At 42.1% G+C, this 27,418-nt stretch overlaps 1 protein-coding gene across 1 annotated transcript in view; it reads left to right on the plus strand.

Moving 5' to 3' along the window:
• The window catches only part of APBA2 (amyloid beta precursor protein binding family A member 2), a 414,223-nt gene that overhangs the window by 210,604 nt on the left and 176,201 nt on the right, over positions 1 to 27,418 (plus strand). The window contains exon 2 of the mRNA XM_030188547.1: positions 24,384 to 25,377. Coding sequence (XP_030044407.1) covers positions 24,424 to 25,377 — 954 coding nt within the window. The 5' untranslated portion in view covers positions 24,384 to 24,423. The remainder of the gene's footprint in view (positions 1 to 24,383; positions 25,378 to 27,418) is intronic.

The raw sequence follows: 27,418 nt of genomic DNA on the forward strand, positions 1-27,418 counted from the left end.
CAGAGTGGTATTGCGTTAAAGTTCATGAGTGACAGAGTAAATTAGGTGGTCAAGGAGGGAGAGTTAAGTTTTGTCCAGTTCTTGTATAAATTTAGTTGTGTTGCAGAGTACAGGTGTTTAGGTTGGATCGTTATGGTATGCCTTTTTGAACAAATTGGTTTTTAATGATTTCTGAAAGATTGTTAGGTTGTGCATTGTTTTCATGATGTTTGGTAGTGCATTCCATAGTTGTGTGCTTATGTAGGAGAAGCTGGATGCGTATGTTGATTTATATTTTAGTCCTTTGCAGCTTGGGTAGTGGAGATTTAGGTATGTGCGTGCTGACCTTTTTGTGTTTCTGGTTGGTAAGTCTATGAGGTCTGTCATGTAGATCAGGGCTTCGCCATGAATAATTTTGTGAACCAGGGTGCATATTTTGAAAGCAATATGTTCTTTGATTGGGAGCCAATGTAGTTTTTCATGTAGGGATTTGGCGCTTTCGTATCTCGTTTTTCCAAATATGAGTCTGGCTGCAGTGTTTTAGGCAGTTTGGAGTTTCTTAATAATTTGTTCTTTGCCTCCTGCATAGATTGCGTTGCAGTAGTCTAGGTGACTTAGCACCATTGATTGTACCAGGCTGCGGAATATTTCCCTCGGGAAGAAAGGTTTTACTCGTTTGAGTTTCCACATGGAGTGGAACATTTTCTTTGTTGTAGTTTTCACCTGACTTTCTAGCGTAAGGTTTTGGTCAATTGTGACTCCGTGAATTTTCAGGCTGTCTGAGACAGGCAGAGTGTACTCTGGGGTGTTTATAATGGTGGGTTTGTTTGTATTGTGTTGTGATGAGAGGATGAGACAATGTTTTTTTCTGCGTTGAGTTTTAGTTGAAATGCATCCGCCCATGTGTTCATGGTTTGCAGGCTGAGTTCGATTTTGTTTGTGATTTCTGTTAGATCGTGTTTGAATGGGATGTATATCGTGACATCGTCTGCGTAGATATAGGGGTTAAGGCTTTGGTTGGATAGGGATTTGGCTAGTGGGGTCATCATTAGGTTGAAGAGGGTTGGTGATAGCGGTGAACCTTGTGGTACTCCGCATTCTGGTTTCCATGGTGATGATATATTCAATTTTGATATCACTTGGTATGTTCTTGTGGTTAGGAAACCCTTGATCCAACTAAGTACCCTTCTACCGATCCCGAAGTATTCTAGGACGTTTAGTAGTATTTTATGGTTTACTGTGTCGAACGCACTAGACATGTCGAATTGTAGGAGGAGTACACTTTTGCCTGTTGCAATTTCTTGTTTGAATTTGGTTAGGAGAGTTATTACTGTTTCGGTGCTGTGGTTGGAGCGAAATCCTGATTGTGACTCGTGTAATATTGAGAATTTGTTTAAGTAGTCAGTAAGTTGCTTGGTTACCATGCTTTCCAGCAGTTTGACAACCAGAGGGATGGATGCTACCGGGCGGTAGTTGGTGATTTCATTTGCTTTTTTCTTTGGATCTTTAGGTATTGGGGTGAATAGTATGTTGTCTTTATCCTTAGGCAGTGGAGGAGTGGCCTAGTGGTTAGAGTGGTGGACTTTGGTCCTGGGGAACTGGGTTCGGTTCCCACTGCAGGCACAGGCAGCTCCTTGTGACTCTGGGCAAGTCACTTAACCCTCCATTGCCCCAGGTACAAATAAGTACCTGTATATAGTATGTGAGCCGCATTGAGCCTGCTATGAATGGGAAAGCGCGGGGTACAAAAGTAAGAAAAATAAAATAAATGTTGCAGCATGTAGTTTAGGTATGATATGAGGTCTGCTATGAAGCATTGAGGGGCTGATTTTATTAGGTAGTTGGGGCATGTGTCCAGTTTGCAGTGGGATTTGGCGAGCTTGTTAATTGCTTGGGCTACGATTTCGTCGGTAAGGAAAGCGAAATTTGTCCAGATTCGGTCTGCTGGGTATTCGAGGATTGGGTCCATGCAGTCCATGAATTTTTCGATATCAGTGGTGTTCTGTGATAACGTAGTGCGTAAGATTGCAATTTTCTCGTTGAAGTATTTAGCAAGTTTGTCTGCAGATGGTATGTCTGTGTTGGTATTGGTAACCAATGTAGTATCTAGTAGGTTATTCACGAGTTGGTATAATTTATGCGTGTTTTTGTAGTCTGGCCCTATTTTGGTTTTATAGTAAGACCTTTTGGTTTGTCTTATTGCATGTTTGTATTTTCTTTGCATTTGTTTCCATGCGTTGAGTGTGTGTGCATCTTTAATTTTTGTCCATGCACGTTCAAGCCTCCTGGCTTGTGTTTTTAGTTTTTTCAGTTCTTCATTATACCATGGTATCGAGTTGTGTCTACGTGAGGTTCTTGTTTGTAGTGGTGCTATTTCGTCTAATGTGCTTCTGCATCTGTTATCCCAATTTAGGAGATAGTGTATCGAGTCCGTTTGTGCTGTCCATTCATTATTGTATATCTGTTGCCAGAATATTACAGAGTCTACTCGGCCTGAGTAGCGGCCGAGGCGTGAGGGCAGACCGCTTCTACTCTGGTCACCGCTCGCTGCCCGTCAGCTGTTCTTCTCCGCTACTGCACCATTCGATTCCGCCGCGGGATGAAAGCTCAACGCAGGATGTGCTCCAATTTGGCAGCTGGCCATCCGCCGGTTCGGCGCGTTGTGAGTGTTCGGAGCATTGTCCACCGCATTGCCACGCTGTGCCTCCCGTGTGTCCGGCCTTTGTGGTCGGGTCGTGTCTGATCGGGTGCATTATTCTTTACCTCAATTAGGGCACGGGCTGACCATCGTGGATTTCGTGGCGTTGTCGGCCTCCAGTCCAGGTCTCGACTCGGTGGTGCTCGCCGCAAAGGCGTTTCGCCCGGTCTGGGTCGGCTGCTGTTCCATTTGACCTCGCCCGGGGCTGCTGTGGTAAGTAGGCGCTTCGCCCAGGCTAGACGCTATCCGCTGCTCCGTCCAGTTCGCAAATTTACATGCGTTGTTATAGAATATGATCCAGTCCATGTAAATCTACATGCATGGACTGACGCCACATTTTCATTCGTGTAAATGGAGGCGCATAGTTTTAGGCGCTGAGATATCAACTAAGCATATTCTATATACTGCGCCTAAATCTTATAGAATATGCCTAGGTGGACATGTTTGCGCATATTTTTTAAGCACCATATATAGATTCCAGCCCTAAGTACAGTATAACATAAAATCACGATATATATTGAAAATAACAGTTAGGGGCTGATCATTACCACTGGAGCCACCCCAGCCCAGACTGGCTCAGGAAAAGGAAGGCTTAACCTGGGAATCAAGTCTGTATTCTCTCCATTGTAGAACACAGTCGTTGCCATGGTTTCACCAGGCTGGCTCAGTCTGACTTTTACTGAAACTCCAAAGAGTAATTACACTGCTATGTGTAACATGTGAATCAAATCTTAAGATATCTCGTGTTACATCTTTACTTAGGGGTCCTTTTACAATGCTGTGATAAGAACAAGTGTGTGCTTACTGTAGCTGAAAAGGGCTTACCACAGGACACGCTGATGAGTCCTCTGATAATGTTGCAATGTGTGCGTGCAAACCACATGCTAAAAAAGTTTTTTTTTTTTCACCTAAGGAACGTGTCTGGGGGGACAGAGAGTGGGAGTTTCTGCTTTATTTTTTAGGCTCACGCATGGTCACGGTCTGTTTTTTATATAGTTGGTAGTGCGTTCCATAGTTGCGTGCTTATAAAGGAGAAGCTGGATGCATAGGTTGATTTATATTTAAGTCCTTTGCAGCTTGGGTGATGGAGGTTTAGGTATGTGCGTGTTGATCTTGTAGTATTTCTGGCTGGAAGGTCAATGAGGTCTGTCATGTATCTCGGGGTCTCGCCGTAGATGATTTTATGCACTAGAGTACAGATTTTAAAGGCAATACATTCTTTGATTGGGAGCCAATGTAGTTTTTCGCATAGAGGTTTGGTGCTTTTGTATCTCGTTTTTCCAAAAATAAGTCTGGCTGCGGTGTTTTGAGCGGTTTGGAGTTGCTTTATGATTTGTTCTTTGCATCCTGCATAGATTGCATTACAATAGTCTAGGTGGCTTAGTACCATTGATTGTACCAAGTTGCGGAATATTGTCCTCGGGAAGAAAGGTTTTATTCGTTTGAGTTTCCACATTGATTGGAACATTTTCCTTGTTGTACATAAGTAATGCCACACTGGGAAAAGACCAAGGGTCCATCGAGCCCAGCATCCTGTCCACGACAGCGGCTAATCGATTGGGTTTCTAGCGTAAGGTTTCGGTCGATGGTAACTCCAATAATTTTTAGGCTGTCAGAAACAGGGAGGGGGTTAATATTGTTGGGTTTGTTGATGTTGTATTGGGATGTGAGGATGAGACAGTGTGTTTTCTCTGCGTCTATGGCCCTGATCTTAATAAAAATGGCTTGCCATTTATTACAAACTCTATAATAATGTTTACATAAAACATCAGGAAATCACGAATAAAAGGGACCTGGGAATAGGGGGTATGCATACCGTGCTTCATTTCTGGCGGTGGATTTCAGCAGGTTTTTAAAATATTCTTTCAGTTATAGTGTGCTCTATTTGCAAATTGAGGGGCCCCTTTAGCATCGGTAAGCCCAATGCCAATGTGGCTGCCAGTAGTAGTTCCAGCTCGAGCGAGTGCTGCGTCAACATTTTTTTTTATGGCATGGAGCTAACCCGGCAGTAATCGGGCATCACCACACATGCTGCCCAGATACTGCCAGGTTACTGTGAGAGCCCTTACTGCCACCTCAATGGGTGGCAGGAAGTGCTCCCCACCGCTTGGCCATGCAGTAAGAGTTATCTTAACACATGGCCATATTTTTAGGGGCTTTTTACCCACTGTGGTAAAAAGGGCCCTGGTGTGCAGGAAAAATAGCCCCCGCTGCTACTGCAGGGCCCTTTATCCCACAGCTCAGTAAAAGAACCGCATTGTGCACTAAAAAATGGTAGAGTGGCCTAGTGGTTAGGGTGGTGGACTTTGGTCCTGGGGAACTGAGGAACTTAGTTCAATTCCCACTTCAGGCACAGGCAGCTCCTTGTGATTCTGGGTAAGTCACTTAACCCTCCATTGCCCCATGTAAGCCGCATTGAGCCTGCCATGAGTGGGAAAGCGTGGGGTACAAATGTAACAAAAAAAGGGAAACTGTCATAATGACGCATCTTTGCTAGTAGTTCTGCTTTCTAAAGCCATGCTGTGTTGCAAAATGTCTGCTAAATTTGTATAGCTAGCAGAGATGAATTTTTGCATTCTGTGACTACAATGAACCTTCCCAACAAGAGCAGTGACCTGGTCAGTTATATATGTATTGAGAGGCCCTTTTTTTGTAAGTGTTGGTAAGCCCAACTCAGGCTTACCACTTGCTATTCTGGAACTACCACCAGGCTAGTGCAGGAGCCCCGCGGTAGTCCCCACCCCCTACGTGCGCCATTTCCAGTGCTACAAAAATATTTTCTATTTTTATAGTGCCAGTGCTTACCCAATAGTAATCGCTGCCTAGTTACCACCAGGTTAGCGCAGAAGCCATTACTGCCACGCATGCTCCCTCCCCAAAATGACAAATGACCGCACGGCAAGTGGTTCACTTACCACACGGCCATTTCTTTTCGAAGACAGCCTTTTACTTGTTGTGGTAAAAGGGGGCCTCAGCGCGTGTCAAAAACACATGCTGATGCTAATGCAGGCCCTCTTTTACCGCAGCTTAGTAAAAGGACCCCTGAGTTTTTGATGCACTAGATAGGGTGAGGGTTCATCTAGATCTAGGCAAAGATTTTGTTCATGTGTTCTATCTGACAGCTTCACAGCTCACTTTTTACTTTCCTGAATTTAGTGCCAGACCAGCTTGCAATTTTTTCTGGTTAATTGACAGGTGGTTAATTGGAGTTCTTGAGAACCCTCTTGTCCTTAGCACATTTCCCCAGAGACTGAAGCATATTACAGTACTTCAGTGTGCGTTCTCCAGCACTCAGAAAACCTCTTTTCCCACATCACCCAATTATCTGAGATTATTGTAGTTCACATGTAGGATCATGATTCATCTTTGCTTCATTAGCAGATGGATATACACATGTATTATTTTATAAGAGGAAAACACAATAAAGGTAATAGCATTTTGGAAGACCAACATGATAATTCCAGCTACATTACAGTGAACAATTTATGAAAAATTAAAGAGCAACTCTTTTAATTTGTCAGTTTGCAAATAATTATGTTGTTCTGCTGCAGACATTCAACATTAGCGTTTCTCTTGTAGATAACTGTAGGAAAAGATAACATTTTCTTTTAATGATTATGGCACTGTCTGGTCAATATTCAAAATGGTCTAACTTAACTAGATATAGCACACCCTGAGACTCACCTGCCCGTCCACCTGCCAGCCTGCCCATTCATCCGCAAACCTGGACAAATGGGCAGGCTGGCAAAACCCGCCCGGATGCCCAGCAGTGTCCTCAAAAAGAGGACATGTCTGGGTAAAACCATATGGTAACATACCCTTTTTAGCGCAGCAGGTAAAAAGGTTGAAGATAGAAATGGTCATGCGGTAAGATTTCACTTACCATGTGGCCATGTGGGGGGGGGAGGGCACTTAGTGCCACCCATTGAGGCAGTAACCGGATAGCAGTAAGTGCTGCCTGATTACTGCCGAGCTAGCGCCGGTGGAGATATTTTTTGAATATTTCCACTAGCGCAGGAAATGCCGCACATTGTGGGTGGAACTGCCACCAGCGCCCATGTTGGGCGGTAACTCCAGACTGGCACACAGTAAACCCGCAGTGTGCTTACCACCGCTTTGTAAAAGGGCCCCAAAGAGACTTATAGAATTTTTTTTGCTTTGTCATTTCCTCTGTTTAGCATTTATTCTTGTGGTTTGTCACCTTCTATTAGTGTAATTTAACAGGTCTTCTACTGTTTTGTTCTGGAATCAAAGATAGCCTTAATCTTCACTCTGAATTAGAGTCTTTGGAGAATATGTCTAGAGCTAGAAGCTCGAGATTCCTGATTTTTCCTTCTACACATTTACTGTATCCTGATATCTTGCTGAATATGTATTTCAAGGGCACTTTGAAGCTTCCTCATAGAGACAAAATTGGGATTTGTTAACATTTTTATGTGTCAAAATGAGACGTGGAGGGGCATAATCGAACGCGAATGCCCATCTCCATGGGCATCTATGTCCGAGAACGGGTACGTGAAGGGGTGGGACGGACTGTATTTTCGAAAAAAAAAAAATGGGCATCCATCTTTCGTTTCGAAAACACGGTTTGTACGGACCAAAATGCCATGGATTTAGTCGTTTGTGAGCTGGGCATTTGGTTTTTTTTAGTGATAATGGAAAATAAAAACGCCCAGCTCAGAAACGTCCTAATCCAAGCCATTTGGTCGTAGGAGGGGCCAGGATTTGTAGTACACTCGCCCCCCCTGACATGCCAGGACACCAACTGGACACCGTAGAGGTCAGTGCAGTAGACTTCAGAAAATGCTCCCACATGCATAGCTCCCTTACCACGGGTGCTGAGCCCCCAACCCCCCTCCCCCAAAACCCACTACCCACAAATGTACAACACTACCATAGCTCTTAGGGGTGAATGGAGCACCTACATGTGGGTACAGTGGGTTTTGGAGGCCTCCCATTTACCAGCACAAGTGTTGCAGGTAGGGAGGGATGGGCCTGGGTCCCGCCTGCCTTAAGTGCACTGCGGTACCCACTAAAAGTGCTCAGGGACCTGCATACACGCAGGCCTCTAGGACTTGTTGTTGCTGTATAACCTTGGCACACCAGTTGACACCTGAAGACTAATCTCTTTGAAAAAGTCCTTTATTTGAATAAGCACGTTTACTCACAGTTAACTGCAGATCAGAGGTTGTGCCCCACTGGCAAAGTGTCTTCCTGGTACTGAGATTAGCAGTAGGTCAGAGCTGGCAAAATGCTGTACAATGCCCTCTTTCAGCAACATTCAAGGGAAGAACCAAGTTCTGTAACGTGGCTAACACATGAAAGGGATCTAAAACTGTGTTACAAAAATGGCCACTACCTCATGGACTACCAGAAACAAAACAGGGCACACTCTGACCCAGTAAGCAGGGGGAAAAGCACCATGGGAGTAGAGCCTACCAACTACCAACATCGTGAGCATTTAACACAAGCTACTGGAATCACGGAGCCCAATACCCTACACCCACCACAATGCATTGCTGATGTGACTCTGCAGTGCGCATAACAGAAAAGGTGTCACACTCACCTGAGAGCCACATCAGAACCAGGGAATGGCTGTCACAGGATAGAACACATTCTGCTGTTATGGAGGTGGGTACGGCATTTGAGGCTGGCATAGAGGCTGGAAAAAAAGTTTTTAAAGTGTTTTTTTTGGTGGGAGGCGGTTAGTGACCACTGGGGGAGTCAGGGGAGGTGATCCCCGATTCCCTCCGGTGGTCATCTGGTCAGTTGGGGCACTTTTTTGGGACTTGGACCTGAAAAAAAAGGGCCCAAAAGCGGACCAAATTCTCGTCCAAAATGCCCTTCTTGTTTCGATTATCAGCTAAAGATGCCCATCTCTCCTCGGCCGATAACCACGCCCCAGTCCCACCTTTGCCACGCCTGCAACACGCCCCCGTCAACTTTGTTCATTCCTGCGACGGAGTGCAGTTGAAGACGACCAAAATCGGCTTTCGATTATACCGATTTAGTCGCCCACGGGAGAAAGACGCCCATCTCCCGATTTGGGTCGAAATATGGGCGTCTTTCTCTTTCGAAAATAAGCTGGTTAGGATATCACTGAGGTTGGCTGGCAGCCTGGTTCTGACCAGATATCTGGAGGATTCCCAGGATTTGATTGCAAATAGGAAGACCAGTGTTCTCTCTAAGCTGTGCGCATGTGTGCACACACATGTCAGAAAGGGAACATGCACACCTACCAACTGCACACACAAAATTTTTGCTGGCTTTATTGTCAACATAGGCTCTACCACACACATCAAGGTGAGGCTGAAAACTTGCACACATACCCCAGGGTTTTGTATAGCGCACCTTAATTAGTTAACAAGTCAATCAGCAGTGATAATTGCTACTTAACCAGCAATTATTGACATTAATTGTCGTTAATTATAACTTATGCGCAGAACTGTAAGCATATTCTGTAACGTGATGAGCGTAAATTCTAAGTTGCATAGTTAAAAAGGTGCAAGGCCATGGGCGTGGAATGGGTAGGTCATGGGCATTTCTAAAATCTTTGCGTGTGGTTATAGAATACACCTGGTCTGTGCTTAATTTAGGTGTTGGCATTTACGCCAAGTTTTACTTGGCGTAACTGCCCGAGATTAAATTTAGTCTTGTGGATGGGCTCTCGGTGTGTTCTAGAAACCGTGTGGAAATTTAGGCTTATTCTATAGGATCTAGTCCATAATGTTTTTCATGCAAACATGGGCCAGCAAAAATTAGAGAGAACATTGAGGGTGACCCTGTTGTTTTTCATTGTATCTGAGAGGAATAAACTTGATGCATTAATGACATATTTTTGCAATAAGGACCTTTTGTTTTGTAGTATGAAATTGAAAATCATACAGCTCACTTAAGAAGAAAGGCCTTCTTGGCTTTAAAGTATTAAGGGGTCCTTTTACCAAGCTGCGGGAAAAAGGACCCTGTGCTAGCGACGAGCCATTTTTCTCATGCACCTTTTCCCCACAGCGGGTAAAAAGCCCCCAGGCACACATGCGACGGGGAGCCCTTACCGCCACCCATTCAGGTAGCGATAAGGGCTCTTGCCCTAACCTGGTGGTAACCAGGCAGCATGCGGTGATGCCTGATTACCTCCGGGTTACTGCCGCGCAAGCCATTTCTGGGGGTTTTTTTTCCACCCGGAAACGGTGTGCACTTGGGGCAGGATTATCACCGGCGGCTGCGTTGGTTTTGCGGTGGTCCTGGAAGAGCGAATGGTAAGCCTTCGTTGGGCTTTCCACCGCTCTGTAAAAGGGCCCCTAAATGTTAGCATTGAGAACTTCCTTTTACCTAAAATTCCCTGTAAAGGCTTAGGGGCCCTTTTACTAAGGTGCAATAGGCCTAATGCCACTTAGTAAAAAGGGCTGTACCGCGGGATGCGCTGAGGCATTCCACAGTAGTTTGGCCAGCAGCGCGCAGTACTCCCGCAGTAAAAAATATTTTTTTATTTTTTGCCATGGGAGGAGTGTTTGGCGGGGGAGAGTTGGTGTGCCTGTGCTAATTGGGTAGTGCAGCCACATTTCTGTGCGCTACCCAGTTAACGCAGGAGTAGCACAGGAGCCCTTACCGCCTCCTAAATAGGGGAAATTAATGCAAGGCCATAAATAAATCTGACCGTGGCCATTTTTCAGGCACACTAGAAAATGGCCAGACTACGTGGCAACCCAACTTGCTAATCGCAGTGCCAGCCACTTGATAGCACAGCTTGATAAAAGGACCCCTTAATTTCTTATGAGGATAATCAGTATGTCTTTATTGATTCATTACAGTTAGAGGTTTTTTCTAGGAAGGTTAAAGGTGGTACGTGAAGTGGAAAATGGGCTGTTTTGTGGAGAAGGATTCCTTCCCTTAATTTTCTCTACATTTATTTTCTATTTTCTTTTTTTATCTATTCACTCCCCAATGTGTGATCTGTTAATACTATATATTTTTTGTTTTTATATGAGGGTGATATCTTTTTTTATTTGTTGTTTTACAAATGTTCAATGAATTCTTATATATAAAGAAAAGCTTTATCCTCAAACCTTGCTGAGACTTTTCATGTAGTGCAGAGGCAACTGAAACCAGTTTTCTCGGTTTTGGCCACACATCATCCAGGATAGAAAGCTGCCCACCCGTAGCTTATGCACTAGGGACAGAGATGGTGGAGGAAATAGAGCAGACACTGCAGATAAAGAGAACACTCCTGCTACAAATAAAGGCCATGGGGGATTTGTGCAAGGACCAACAGCAGCAGGAGATAAACCACTGAAATTAATGGAAAAGGTTACTAGGATTAACTACAATTAAGTGGACTCATGCAGATAAAGAGGAGATAATGTACTGCTCACCTTTATGCTAGGATTTGCTGTAAATTTGAGAGACTGAGTTCATACTATTATCATTAAGATTTATTTACCGCCTTTTTGAAGGAATTTACTCAAGGCGCTGTACAGTAAGAATAAATCAAACGAGCAATAGACAATTACAGCAGTAAAAATATTCAAAAACAATACAAAGTATGGCATGGTATATTACTTACAATGTCAACACAGTATGCAATAGAACATTTTAATTGACAGTAAAGGGTATAAGCAAAGATGGAACATACAGATAGGTAAGAGAGTAAGAACAGTTAGACAGTAAGGTGACTAATTTAAAGAAAGTTGCACATGAGGTCAGACAGATGGTTAAATATTGTATCAGCTATGGTAGGAGTGGATAAACATGTCCCGCTACAGTGTGTGCAGCCCGTGTTATTCCTTGTGTGTGTGTGTGAGTGAGAGAGACTAACAAGTTAGTTACTTCTTCCATTAAGGCCTGGTTGAAGAATCAAGCTTTCACCTGCTTCCTGAAGTAGAGATAGGCTTGTGTTCATTACAGTGATGATATTCACAAATCTAACCCATCTGGAGACATTGGCCCCTAGGAGAAAGTCCAGTAACCATGAAAATGTGTAAGTACCACCACCTAAACATTTCAAAGGGTAAGCAAAACCAGGATACATATTTGTTTAGACTCAGTCCAGCCATCCATATGGTCATGAGGAGCAGTGCTTCATACAGCATCAATGGCCAGATTGAATCTAAAGTGGATACATTATGGAAGTCATGTGAGTGAAAAGATTAATGGACCAGGTTTAGTTTGCAGACACCATGAATAGAGACCATTGTTGAAAAGTATACTAATGGTTAGAGTAGCAGGCTGAAAACTAGAAAAAAACAGTTCAAATTTCACTTTGGCACCTTGTGTTGTTGGATAAGTCACCCCAGAATTTTATATATGATGCCATGAGTTGTGTGTGCAGTAGCAATGCCCATAGTACCACCAAAGAGGGAGTCAGTCATCACACAACATCTAAACATCAGAGGCCATATTTAGAGTCATGATTATAAAATATAGTGGAAAAATCCTTGGATAGCCATAGCTCCATTTGACTTGGAAGCCCAAAGGAACACGAGCAAATGGCTGGATCAATAAGAGGTTACATTAACATTTTTTTTTTCCTGAGGTTATATATAAATTTCTATTGATAACATACAATATATTGGACTTAATGAGACATGATTAGAAATATGAGTGCTTTCCTCATCATCTTTTTATTTTTTGTAATAGACATTGACATAGCGACATGAGTCACAACAAACATCCAAGATTATTTATATAATTTAATACATATGCCTCCCACTCCAGCCTCCAAGGTGACTTACAATCTCACAGAAATTCCTTCTTTGTCCATATACCTTTGAATGTACGTGGCTCTTTCAAAAGTCCTATTTACGACTTGCATGTGTAAATACTGACAAATACAGTTGCGTGATTTGAGGTTGCAGAGTGGTAGACTTAGGAGTAATGTCAGAAAATTCTTTTATGTGGAGAGGGTAGTTGATGCCTGGAATGCTCTCCTGAGGGAGATACTGGAGACAAAAATGGTGATGGAATTCTAAAAGGCATGGGATGAACACAGATGATCTCTAATTAGAAAACAAATAGTATAAAAAACAAAACTTACATGGCTGCATGTGTGTTTGATGTGCTGAGTGGTGCTTAGATGGCGACTCTGGCTGTGAAGAACTAGGGCCAATACTAGGCAGACGTACAGTCTGTGTCCCGTATATGGCAATCTGGTTTAGGATGGGCTGGAGAGGGCTTCAATGGAAACTCCAGTAATTGGAATCTGAGGATAATGCCGAGCAGACTTTTACGGTCTGTGTCCCACAAATGACAAGATGGATTCAGATAGGCTGGAGTGGACTTCAATGGCAACTCCAGTAGTTGAAACCTAAGGACAGTGCTGGGAGAACTTCTACGATCTATGTCCCAGAAATGCCAAAGAAAGACAGCCATCAGGTATTTTATATCACATTCATTGTTGGTTTAATCATGAATTGATAATGAATGTGACTGTTGGGCAGACTGGATGGACCGTTCAGGTCTTTATCTGCTGTCATTTACTATATTACTACTATATTACTATAAACATAGAAATCAAAACAGGAAAACAGACAGCAGACCACTAGATCCAAATTGTAGAACAAGGACATGGCCACGTTTTGCCCAATAGCTGTGTCAGAGGCAAAACTTAAATAAAACAATCAAATTACTAACATACATACTTATAATTTTACAAACATACATTAAAAATACTTAAGTCATATTTAAGACTAAATAAAATCTTATATAAATGAAATAAAAAAATCATGCAAAACAAAGAAATAAGATCAATGAAATGTCAAAAAAACTAACATGTAAAGAGTTTGTCTTAAAGTTTTCCACCGAGGAGATTCTTGCTTTTTGAGATGTTTAGGGGCTCATTTTTGAAACAGAAAAATACCCAAAATAACAGCATGAAATGGCAGGTGGACATTGTTTTGTCAAAAATGTCCAAATCACTATTTTTGAAACTTATTGTTTTCTATGTAGTTTGTTTAAATCTCAAGGGGGAGTATTGGCGGTGTGTTTTGGGTGGGTCTAGGGCCGTCTTATGATTTCAGTGCTTTTCTGCAATAATAGAACATTGTAAAAACGTCCAGGGCAAAAAATAGGATGTTTTTGGCTAGACCTGTTTCACTAACGATTAAGTGCCAAAAAGGTGCCCAGACTGACGAGATGACCACTAGAGGGATAAAGGCATGACCCCCTTCCAACCCCCTAAGACATACCAGGCTCATATAATGGCCATTCCTCTTACAGCAGCAAGCAGGTCCCTGGAGTAGCTTATTGGTCGGTGCAGTGGACTGTAGAGAAGGGGACCCAGGCCCATATCCCACCCTAACTGATACACTTGCGATGGATTGTGTGAATACCCCAACAACACAAATAGGTGACACCTGCAGGCATAAGGACCATTGTAGTGGTTTACAGTTGGGTACAGCACATTTTTTGCTATTTCTGGAGGGCTCACCATACAATATAAGGGGGTTATGATGTGATGTGTACCTGGGGCCTTTTATGTGAAGTTCAGTGCAATGCCTCCTAGGCAGCCCCACTGCTCTTCTGGGATGTTTATGTGGCCAGTCTAATAAGACTGCTGAACCCCAGACATCCCAATGGTTTGTTTTTGTGTGTTGTTCCCTTGGATGTCTTTTGTTTGGAAATGGCCCTTAAAGTAACACGCACTGAGCACAAAGATGCATAAAATAGGGCAATTTTTGAACCAAAAAGCAAGATGTTTTTCTGGTTAGAAAATGACTAGGTTTGGCATTGGATTTTTGGACATTTTTCGCAAACATCCAAAACTGGATTTGGATATCATATCGAAAATGCCCTTTCGCATATTTAGAACATAAGAATATAAGGGCAAAAGTGTTGCCATACAGGGACAGACTGAATGTCCATCAAGCCCAGCATCCTGTTTCCAACAGTGGCCAATCCAGGTTACAGTACCTGGCAAGATCCCAAAATAGTATAATACATTTTGTGCTGCGTATCCTAGAAATAAGCAGTGGATTTTCCCCAAGTTCATTTTAATAATGTCTTATGGACTTTTCCTTTAGGAAGCTATCCAAACCTTTTTTAAACTCCACTAAACTAACTGCTTTTACCACATTCTCTGGCAACGAATTCCAGAGTTTAATTACACATTGAGTGAAGAAATATTTTCTCCGATTTGTTTTAAATTTACTACTTTGTAGCTTCATTGTATGCCCCCTAGTCCTAGTATTTTTGGAAAGAGGAAACAAGCGATTCACATCTACCTGTTCCATTCCACTCATTATTTTATAGACCTCTATCATATCTCCCCTCAGCCGTCTCTTCTCCAAGCTGAAGAGCCCTAGCCACTTTGGTTTTTCCTGATAGGGAAGTCGTCCCATCCCCTTTATCATTTTTGTCACCCTTCTCTGTACCTTTTCTAATTCCACTATATCTTTTTTGAGATGTGGTGACTTAATCACCTACTCATCTACCCCAGTAGTCAGCCTTGGCTCACATCCTTGACCATAGACGTAGCCTCTGAATCTCTCCTCTTCCTCCCCCCCCCGAAAAGACAGTAGCTTCCCTCAATCTGCACTCCCCCCTTTAAAAAAACAGATTCTTAAGAAATTTAAATTTATCCTACCAATAGGACTGCTGGAGAATCGCCTCCTCAGCAACAATTCTCTTAAGGGCTGCATCTGCGGTTGCTAGTGCTCCAAGTATCCTCCTGATCGAGGTGGTTCCATGTGGGCTGCCTCTCCGTGGTGGATACGTTCAAATTTCCCTCCCTCCCTCTCTCTCTCTCTCTCCCCCCCATCATGCAAATAAACATTCTCATAGCTCTCTCTTTGCCTCTCCCAGCACACACATATAAGCACCCACCCTGTTCCTCTATAGCTCTCTCTCTACCTCCCCCCAGCACACACCCCCCAATAGCTCCCTCTCTCTCTGCCTCCCCCTAGCACACACACACACATACACACACACACACACACACACACACAGGAGCTAACATTTCAGAATGATTGGGTATATTAAACCCATAACAAATTATCCCTCTTTTCACAAAGTGAAGACATTTGCTCAATATTGGGGGTGCTCAAGCATTCACAGAGCTAGCACCTATGCACCCCCTCCCATAACTCTCTCTCTCTCTCTCTCTCTCTCTCTCTGCCTGTCCCCCAGCACACACACTCACCCATAGATCTCTGTCAATCACCACCCCATATACCCTCCTCTGGCATACATTCTCTCCCCTCCTGGTAGCGGTCTCCTAATGATGACCCCCTGTCAACTGAATTCTCAGTATTGCTCTCCTGCTTTTTATCTTCTCCACCTGCAAATACCTCCCCAGCTCCTGCACCCAGCACATTTACACCATTACACAATCCCCCCTTGCCTCTCCCTCCAGCAGCATAGACACCCAGTTTATGCTCTGCCCACCCCCAGCAATACTAGAGAAACAGAAATGCAAGATATCAGAGATGTACATTTCCCAAAGCTGACATGGTCCAATTAATAAAATAAAATATTTTTTCTACGTTTGTAGTCTGAGCATTTTATTTTTCCATTCAATTTGGACCATGTCTCTTCTGCTTTTCTCTGTTTTTCCTGCCTTTCCAGGGTCTCCTGTCTATATTGGCATGTTTCACCAAGGTGGTATCCCTCTTCACATTTCCTGCATCGAATACAACATACATTAAAGGTGGAGCATATGTTTCTCTTATGCTGAATGCCTTTCTCATATGGGTAACTATGTTCTGTGATATGTTCTGGCATGGTTTGCAGAACAGTACATTGCAAGGGTTTGTGCCATTTTTCATCTTTCTGAGTTTCTGGTAGAAGCTTGCTTCTTACTAGCTTTTGTTTCCGGTTGTCAGAAAGCTGAGTGGAAGAGTAGGGAAGATTTCTTTTGGCCATTCATCATCAGGAGTAGTGGCTGAAAGTACTTTATGATTTATTTTTTCTTTTTTGTGTGTTAGTAGGAGGGGCATCCCACTGTGATTTTCTTTTCTTTGTGTTACAGAGGTTTTATACTCACCGGTTTAAGTGAAGTTTCAATTTTCCTGGAGATGATTTTAGAGGAGAGCATGCTACATTAGCAAAACAGACCAGAAGATAAGAGACATAAGATAACACATCACCAAGAAGCAGCAGCACACAGCACCTCTGTGGGGTAAACTTTTTTCAGTACAGAGCACTGAGTCAATGACCTTATGACCAGATAAAAAAAAGGACATGCTGAACTATCCAAGAACATAAAATATCCTATTAACCTTCCTTTGGTCTATTTTTCCTATCCCTAATGGCATCTGTTATGACTTATGGTGTTCTTTTATCAATGATTGATTGTAACCTGGATTAATGTTTTGCAATTAATCTTTTTAGTATGTCATCCACTGAGAACATATTATGCTGACTCAGCAGAGTAAAAATGCTTTGATAAAATAAAACAAATGCAAAACATAAGAACATAAGAATAGCCATACTGGGTCAGACCAATATCCATCTAGCCTAGTATCCTGCTTCCAACAGTGGCCAATTCAGGTCACAGGTTCCAGACAGAATCCCAAATAGTAGCACGATTCATGCTACTGATCCCAGGGAAAAACAGTGACTTTCCCCATGTCTATCTCAATAGCAGACCATGGTCTTTTCCTCCAGGAACTTGTCCAAACCTTTCTTAAACCCAGATACACTAACCGCTGTTACCACATCCTCTGGCAATGAGTTCCAGAGCTTAACTATTCGTTGAGTGAAAAAATATTCCCTCCTATTTTGTTTTAAAAGTAGTACCATGTAACTTCCTTGAATGTCCCCTAGTCTTTGCATTTGTTGAAAGAGTAAAAAATCTTTTGACGTTTACCCATTCTACACCTCTCAGTATTTTGTAGACTTCTATCATATCTCCTTCAGCCATCTCTTTTCCAGGCTGAAGAGTCCTAACCTTTTAAACCTCTCCTCATATGAGAGGATTTCCATCCCCTTTAACATTTTGGTCGCCCTTCTCTAATTCTGCTATATCTTTTTAAAGTTTCAATAGTTTTTTATTTTTCAACAAGAAACAAAATAATGCTCCCCAGTATTAGCACAAATACGTAGATATATAAACTGCAAAACTTAAATATCTTTTGCCAGCTTAAGTGAACATCATTCAAACCTATTTCCAACAAACTCGTCCTAGAGCTAAAATCCACCTTGTTTGCTGTATCTTGTTTGTAGTAAATTACTACTACTACTACTACTTAAAATTTCTAAAGCGCTACTAGGGTTACGCAGCGCTGTACAATTTAACATAGAAGGACAATCCCTGCTCAAAGAGCTTACAATCTAAAGGATGCGTGAGCAGTCAGACCGATAGGGACAGTCAAATTGGGCAGTCTGGAATTCCTGAAAGGTAAGAGTTAGGTGCCGAACGCAGCATTGAAGAGGTGGGCTTTAAGCAAAGACTTGAAGATGGGCAGGGAGGGGGCTTGGTCTTTTAACCCTACCCTCTGTTTTCTATCCATCAACCAATTGCTGTCCCACAACAGAACATTGCCTCCTATACCATGGGTTTTTATTTTTCTCAGGAGTTTCTCATGAGGGACTTTGCCAAACACATTCTGAAAATCTAGATACACTACATCAACCGGCTCACCTTTATCCACGTTTATTTACCCTTCAATGAAAGGAAGCAATTTGGTGAGACAAGACTTCCTCAGCTGAATCCACGTTGACTCTGTCCCATTAAACCATATTTGTCTATGTGCTCAGTGATTTTATTCTTTATAATAGTTTCCACTATTTTGCCTGGCTCTGATGTCAGGCTTACCAGTCTAGAATTTCCCGGATCACCCCTGGGTTCCTTTTTATAAATAGGCATTACACTGGCCACACTCCAGTTTTCATGTATTATGGATGATTTTAACAACAGGTTACAGATCACTAACAGCAGATATGCAATTTCAGCACCTCTCTGTCTCCCTCCATCTCCCATTCCGTAAGGGGTTGAATTTTGAGGAAAGGGCTTCTGGGGGATTGGAACAGCTGGGGAGGTTTCTGGGGGATTGGATCATGTTGAGGGTCTTCTATTGGATCAGACTGGATTAGGAGTCTTCTGAGGGGAGAGTGTAGGGGAGAAGGGAATGTCCACCATTGTGGCTTCATGTTATCTGGAAGGTTGAGGCAGCAGCAGTACTGAACTACCTCCTCCATGTCAAATTTCATTGCTCTCCTTCCTAGTTTTGCTCAGGTTTTTGAAGAAAAGGTATCTTACTTGTTGTCTTACTGAAATCTGTGATCAGGTTAACTATTCTGAGTGTATTTATCTTATTTGCTTTATTATATGTTTGTTTTTAGCTATTGTCAGCAGGCCACCACCTTCAGGCCTTCCTGCAGGTATGAACTCGGCTGACCCTGGAAGGGCCCCTTCCATGGACACAGCGCTCCCAGAAGCAGACTCCCAAAATATGCTTAAAACCGCTTTATTCCATCAGCAAGGCCAAGACATTTCCTCTTCCAGACACAGTCCTTGGTTACAGCACATATCACCCCTTGTTCCTTCCCCCCACCAGCCACAGTTTCGGGATACAGGTTAAATCATTCACTGCTTCCCCAGCATGGCCTGATTCCTGGACACAGTTTTAAATCACTCACTGTTTCACCAGCATGGCAGTGTTCTGAACACAGTTCAAATCACTCACTGTTTCCCCAGCATGGCACCACTTCTGGACACAATTTAAATTACTCACTGGTTCCCCAGCATGGCATGACTTCTGGACACAGTTTAAATTACTCAGTGCTTCCCCAGCATGGCATGACTTCTGGACACAGTTTAAATCACTCACTGCTTCCCCAGCATGACATGACTTCTGGATACAGTTCAAATCACTCACTGCTTCCCCAGCATGGCATGACTACTGGACATAGTTCAAATCAATCACTGCTTACCCAGCATGGCCAGGTTCCTGGACACAGTTCAAGCCACTACCTGTTTCTCCAGCCAGGTCTGACTTCTGGCCACAGCTGAAATTATTCACTGCTTTACAGCATGGCACCTTTCTCCCCCTTGAGTGGAACAGCTGCTTAACTTTTCCTCCAAGCTTTCCCCAGCCTTGAAGAAGGTTTGTTATGAAGCCTTTTAACTTCTTCCCATGTACCTGAGCGAGAGTAGCAATCTCCATGGGCTCACTTCCCCAGTCATCTTGGGCTTGGATCTCCTCTCTGACCTCTTTCTCCCTTTCCCATTCCATGGGCTCCTCTCCCTTTATGGTCCCCAGCTGGTCCTCTCCCTCCTGATTATTCCTCCTCAGCCAATCCCCCTCCTCTCCCTTGGGATCCTGGGACTTTTAGTTCCCTTGCTGCTCCCTTTGCTTGCCCCCAGGGCTTTGCAGGGGTTCTTGGGAACTGTAGTCTTCCTCCCTTCTCCGGCTCTTGGGAAACTTATGCCTCCGTGGGGGCGTGGCTTCCCAGCCCCTAGGATCCTGGGACTTGTAGTTGGAATCCCGGGTATGAAACCTACCCATCTTGCTCCTCTCTACTACTACTAATAGCATTTATATAGCGCTACCAGACGCACGCAGCACTGAACATTTGACATAGAGATTCTTTCTTCCCTGACCCTCAGGGGTTCCTCACACTATTCATATTTTATGTTGTTTTCATATTTTGTTTTCTTTTTTAATAATACCATTTAGAAGTGTCAGAAATTAGGGGAATAAAAATGTTATCAAATACAATAAATTGTAAGTTTGTATCTGACATAGCAGAGCATCAGTGGGATTTGAACTCTGGCTTTCTTTGCACACCTCCACTTTGTTTATATTGAAAATTGATGGAAAACCCCACTGTTGTACTACAAAATTGTTTGTCCCATTGATTTTAACGGAAAATAATGAAACAAAGGAAACAAATCATTCGTTATTCAAAAACACATTGAATTGAGTTATTGATATGAAAATGAACTGAATTGAAAGGGAGGTAAAGTTGGAGAATACCGCTGTGAAAACCACAGACACTGATCAGCTTAAAAAAAAATAATTATACCAGTTCATTTACTTGTTTTGTGTATAACCTTTATTTCCCCAAATATCAATTTTTAACTTCTTAACTATTGCAGCTAGGGACTTTTTAGATTAACCGCTGAAAATTTTTATATAGAAAACAATCCAAACAGAATGTGAAACATAGCATGTGCAAACAAGAAGTTAAGATCCGAAAATAATCCTAGGCCACCTGCTCCATAGCCTTGCTGATGGAAACAGATGGCATCAGTTTGTGACTGATTGTTTTAAACTTTAGTAGTTCTTAGAATAATACTGTTTACCTTGCCTAATTATCAGAGAAAAGTCACAAGCAGTTTAGTTATATTTGAGAAAGTACAGTTTTCTTAATTAGGTGTAATAAAATATCTTATTTCATTGCTCAATGTGTAGCTATTGTTTATCAATTATGTTTTTTAAAATTTTCTATACCGCCTGAACATATGTGATCACAGCAGTTGTAAATTAGAAAGGAATGCCATAGTAAAATAGGATAGACCTGTAATATGCATATAAGAGTGTATACATCTCTACCATGAGATAGCCTAAAAATATCCTACAGATATCCTATACTCAGAAGCCCCTCAAATGCTTGAACAAAGAAGTACCCCCCCCCCCCCCCCCCCCCCGTTATTCAGCTCTATTTAACTAGTTAGAAATGGCTGCTGACCGGTTAAATAGTATTTTTGCAGCTGAGAATATTCAGTGGGAGATAACTAATTATCTCTTACTGAATGTTCGCAGTTAGAGTCTACCGCTAAAACAGATATGTTATGCGACCTCGGACAAAGCCAAAAGAGAGGGTATACAGTATACACAAAAAGCACACAGTAGAAAAAAGAGCACAACTGGGCCTTCAAGACTGAGACAACAGGCCATGTTTCGGCGTCAACAACGCCTGCCTCAGGGGTCTAGGTGTAATTACGAGATATACAAGTAGGGAATTCGATTCCCCACCGAGGAAATATAATATTCAGTAAAAAAAACACCGTCAGGCAATGCAGATAATCACAGTAGAAACTCCTGAAAAAAGCCTGTCTAAGATTTGCCTGGCTTCAGTTTAACCTCTAATTTTTCACACACCTCTGTCGTTATGTCCAGTGATGTGCACAGAATAAAATTAACCTTCTGCTTACCTTTTCTAATGCTTACCAGCAGGTTAATTAACTAATTTCCACATCAAATGAGCAGTCCTTGACTTTCTTCTTTTTCTGGCAAAACACAAAGGAATCCTGTTTAGAAGGAATGGTTCCGTGGAATCTTAGCGGAGATTGGGTGGAGATGCCGATAATTGACTTCTACGGTCTATGCCCTGATCTTGACTGAATAGATAGTGATGGGCTGGAGTGTAAATTTTAAGGGGCTTCGATGTTAGAACTTAGTACAAGAACAGTGCTGGGCAGACTTCTACGGTCTGTGCCCTGAGAAAGGCAAGGACAAATCAAACTCGGGTATACATATAAAGTATCTTGTTGGGCAGACTGGATGGACCGTACGGGTCTTTATCTGCCGTCATTTACTATGTACTATGATTTATAGTAGTTATGGTCAAACCAAAGTAGCTAACAACTGCAGTAGAATAGGAGTTTATTTAGCAGAAATTATAAATAGTTGTTTCTTAAATTATATTTTTATATGTAGGATATATTTACTTTATAGCAGGGGTTCTCAATCCAGCTCCCAGGACACACTCAGCCAGTCAGAGTTTCAGGATACCCATAATAAATATGCATGAGATAGATATGCATACAGTGGAGGCAGTGCATGCAAATATATCTCATCCATATTCATTTTGGATATCTTGAAAACACAACTGGCTTGGTGTGTCCCAAGGACTAGGTTGAGAACCCCTGCTTTATAATATAGATTAGAACATGACAAGTTAATAGATGAAACATGCTTAGCAAATCAATAATGTTAAAGTAACTGTCCGTGGTAATTCTGCAATTTAATTTCCTAGCATTTCTACATTGCAGCTCTGTTCAGCAAGTTGTATAGGATAGAAAAGTATGCTTTACTACATGTGTTACCATCTCATTTCTTCTCTTTTGTATATAAGTTTGATTTAAATATGTAACTGCGTCTTCATCTATCAATATGAAAGGAATTGTGAATACATATTTCTACTTCTGCCAGTCAATTAGAGCTTTATTCTTCCAGAAGAGGTGCATAAATAGATGAACATCTGGATATATTCAGGATTTCAATTTTTGTGTAATGCCACAAACAAGATACACAGCATAATTTTTAACATTCTTTTGCCTGTGTGAATTGGCTCCAAAGAGGTTCCATGCATACCCTCAAACCCAAACCCCCAGCTTGAATTTTGGAAGAGATTACCAAATTCCTAGCAGTAGTGTGCTCTGATACTGCTTCTCCACCTTGTGTGTTTATGCCTGTTGGCACCTGTATACAGGACCATACTGAGCTATAGGTAAGCCTCACAACTTGCTCACTGGTTCCCAAAACCCATGTCTTTCACTGTCCCCAATAAGAGGAGATGGTGAGCTGGAAGCAATGTTTTAGCCCCTCTATATGACTGCACTGTTTTGCAGTCCTTGGTATGGTGCTGACTGTATATACCAGTCCAATCCTATGCTGTTTCCTCCCCCTGCTCCCCACATCTTTTCCCCTCCTCCCATGTTGCTGCCATCTCTGTGCTTCCCTTACCTCTCCTTTTGGTGTCTCCTTTCCCTTTCTGTTCATGATGCTCTTAGCTGGAGAATACCTCTCACTTGTTATAGCAGTAATGTGGTCCTCTTTATTCTTCCTTAGTTCTCTTTTTTTTTTCTTTTACCATCTTTCCCCCATTATGCCACACATTTTTCTATTTTCTCCTTTTCCAGTTCTCTCAACCAATGCTCTTGCTTACTTACTCAATCTACCTACCTTCTTACCTGTATCCTCTTTTTCTTCTACCCTTCTACTTACTCTCCTCATCTTGTCCTATTTACTTGTCTAATCTCTTCTGTCCCTCAAACACTACATAGAGGATATGAAATACCAGCTTTGTGGGGAGTAGGTTTTTCAATATGGCCTTTAAGCAGCTACAAAATTAGGTATTTTAATGGCCATAATATGGATGAATGTTCTAAGAAGGATGGTTAGTACACTGAAGAGGTGTATCACAGCACTGAAACCTATATGTGAGAGCACCTAAAGGGCCCTTTTTACCAAGTGGCAGTAACAGGGGCACTGCAGTGGCCATGTGGTAAGTTAAAACACTTGTCATGCAGCCACTTCCTGGTGGAGCCCTTATCACCTCCTATTTAGGAGGTGGTAGAGGCTCTGGTGGTAGCCCAGTGGTAACCAGGCATGCCCACTTCTCGCGTCAAAAAATATATATTCCTGGCCAGTTAATGGCATGTGGTGGGAGCCAGAACTCCCCTAGGAGCCTGGTGGTAGAGCTGGATTGCTGCTCTCCATTGCTGTGGTTGCTCTACTGCTGCGGTTGCTCTACTGCTGCATGGTAAAAGGGCACCACAATGTCAAAAACAAAAATATTTTTAATTTGATTACAGTTATGTTGCTTTTGCTTTTCATAACCATAAGCCCAAGTAAATAAATTTTCTTTCCTCCATTCATGATTAAAGACCTTTTTCCTGGTTTGTAGAGTGATTTTAAATGCCGTCATCTTGGGAACAATTATGTTGCCTATGTTGTTCTTTAATTTTAACTAAAAATGACTTGTTTGACTTGTAAGTATAAATGTCATCTTTTCCTGAGTATATGTTTTTCATCTTTCCTAGAGTAATTGCTTGGAAATGATTCTCATGTAAGAAGTCAACTATGGCGAACAGGAAACATCAAAGCATCAAAAATAATATGCTGGATCACAGGGTGCGATCATGTCCTCCTTCCCCTCAGATGAAGGAGCCTGAAAATGAAGAAAGTGACCCATCAGTCAATGAGTATACTGTGAATGCTGCAGAACTTGCAGTCAACAGACAAGTTAGTCCCACCCAAGTAGAACAAGAATGCATTGATCATAGTGGGGATGGTGACTCTAGCTCTGATTATGTTAATAATACCTCTGAGGAGGAGGATTATGATGAAGGTTTGCCAGAGGAAGAGGAAGGTATCACTTATTATATCAGGTATTGTCCTGAAGACGATAGTTATCTAGAGGGCATGGACTGTAATGGTGAGGGATATGTTCCTCAAGAAGAACACAGTGTTGAGACTGATGAATGTCATGAAGCAGTGGAAGAGGAATGGACAGAAACCAAAATGCAGCATCAGGATACAGTTGAGTCAGAAGAAGGACAGGACTATAAAGGAAATGAAATGCAAGTTTTAGAGGACAGAGTACTCTCTTTAGAGGCTCATGACCAAGAGCAGAATGAGACTGCACAATATTGTCAAAATGAAGAAGGTTATCAGGACTATTATTTAGCGGAAGCAAACAGAAACTCTCTTGGGACATCACTGTATCCTTTTCAGAAAGGGGATGCTGAATTAGAAGACCAGGAGGAAGATATTGACCAGATTGTTGCCGAGATTAAAATGAGTATGAGTATGAGCAGCATCAATAGTACAACAGACCTGAGCCCTGAGCATACAGAGAGAGAAAATGTGCCAAAGGACTATAAGGAGACATGCCAGAAAGGAGAGACTGAGCACCTTGTCAGCAGACATGAGGGGAGGCCAAAGTCATTGAATATTCCATCTGTATCAATGCAGAGGGGCTTTAAAACAAAAGCGAGGACTCCAGAAGAAAGACAGAAGTGGACGCAAGAACAGGTAATGTGTTTTTATAAAATTAATATTCACATGAATAATACTGCATGCAGAACAAGGTTAGAGCAGTATTCTTTTCTAAATTGACCTTCGGTTTCCTTCTTCTCCTTTTTGGGCTTCTGATGTCAGTGAAGTTGGCCTGTACTGGGACTACAGCACTATGAAACTTTATTTACAACTACCCAAGGCTTCCCCCATTCATCCCTTCTAGCCCAGCCATTGCAACAATCCTGGGCTAGGTTTCATAGAATTTAGGTCCATGTAGGAACTTGGTATGTGTGCAACCAGAATCTGGACTTTAGGTGCCATTTGCACTGAACCCTAAAATGGGATATTAGCAGTATATAAGACCTGAATTGAATTGAATCATTTTGTTATGGCTGTGACTCCTTTCCACTCAGCAGCTGTAAATACTGTCTCCACAGCATCCCCAGAAGGCAGAAGCTAATTGAAATAAAATGTTATTAACTACATGTAGATTATTATATGTGTAGGTGGAATATAAGTACCGAACTGAATTAAATTAAGCTGGACTTAGGAATTGAACCTAGATTGTTCATTTTGCCATATGCAATTCTGTCATTGAACTGTCAGGCCAATCCAGAAGCACCCTTATTGTATTATTTTATAAACGTGTATATGTACAGCAAAAAGTTAATTAGATCAATTGTTTTACATGATTAATAAAGGGGCCATTTTACAAAGCCATGGTAGGGCTTCCGTGTGGTGCATTATGGCTTGTATTTGCCGAGTGGCACTTCCTGCACAAGAAAATATTTTTCTATTTTCTAGAGCAGGGAGCAGGTGTGCCTGGTGGTAATTGGCATTCGGCGCACTCTGTCCAATTACCTCTGGGTTAGTGCATGAGCCCTTACTGCCTTCTAAATAGGAGGCGGTAAGGTCAGGCAGTAAATTGCCATGCACCAATATTTTTATTAGCACACAACCATTTACGATTTCTATTTAAAATAGTGGATATTCCTGCTGCGGTCAAAGTGGCCTCGGCGTACAGCAATTTTCACGCACTCATACTACCTATCGCAGGCCACTTTTTTACCACAGCTTTGTACAAGAGCCGCTACGATATTTAAAATAATTTATAAGTGAAATGCCTTAAAGCTGAAGAGGGCAATATTCAAAGCAATCCAACCATGCTAAAAGCACCCATTTGGAAAGGGGGTCAGATGGGATGAAGAGAAAGAGGGAGGAGGACAAGGTTTGCTGTTTCAATGGCTGTTGAATTTGTTATGAAAATGGACAGAACTATCTATCTATCTATCTATCTATCTATCTATCTATCTATCTATCTATCTATCTATCTATCTATCTATCTATCTATCTATAAAACAGGTCGATGTAGCTATATTGCCTGGTTTGAAAATTAACCTCCTCAGCTCAGCTAAAAGCATGCATTGTCTTTCACTACACATTTACTTTCAGTCAGATTGTAAACAAGTCTTCCCAAGGACACGTTTAGTTTGGGGGAAGGAAAACTGCACACCTGCAAGACATTTTCAGGAGTTCATGTACTATTCTGCCTTCCTCTGCTGCTCCATAAAGTAGCAGATGCAAAGTAGACAGGAGACACATTGATTGATTGATTTAATTGCTGTCAAGTTGAAGCAGACTCATGGTGACCAAATAAATTGACTTTCTCCTGAAGAGGTGCTGAGAGAGGACCTGCTGAGGGGAGGAACATTTCACTAGTATATCTTACCAGCTGGAAATTGTATTCTAACGTGGGGAAAAGGTAAACTTGGGGTTGAATAAGTAATTTCATTGCCCTTTTTTTTTGTTAAATTACTCTACTTATTTGGCAATGTCAGTTTAGACAATATTGTAGTCTTTTAAGCCTCTGTTAGGGTTTTATATAAATAGAGCTATAGAGTCTAGTTTAGTATTTTAGGTTGCATTTTAGAGCTTGGCATAATATCAGTTTAGAGCACAAATACCAGTTGAGGGAAGCAGAGCAGGTGCCCCCCTGTCTTACAGCCAACCTCAGTTACCGCCCCTCCCCCAAAGGTCCAAGCTTCCCATCCTCCAC

This window comes from Microcaecilia unicolor, chromosome 1 (genome assembly GCF_901765095.1).
Source record: "Microcaecilia unicolor chromosome 1, aMicUni1.1, whole genome shotgun sequence".
NCBI lineage: Eukaryota > Metazoa > Chordata > Amphibia > Gymnophiona > Siphonopidae > Microcaecilia > Microcaecilia unicolor.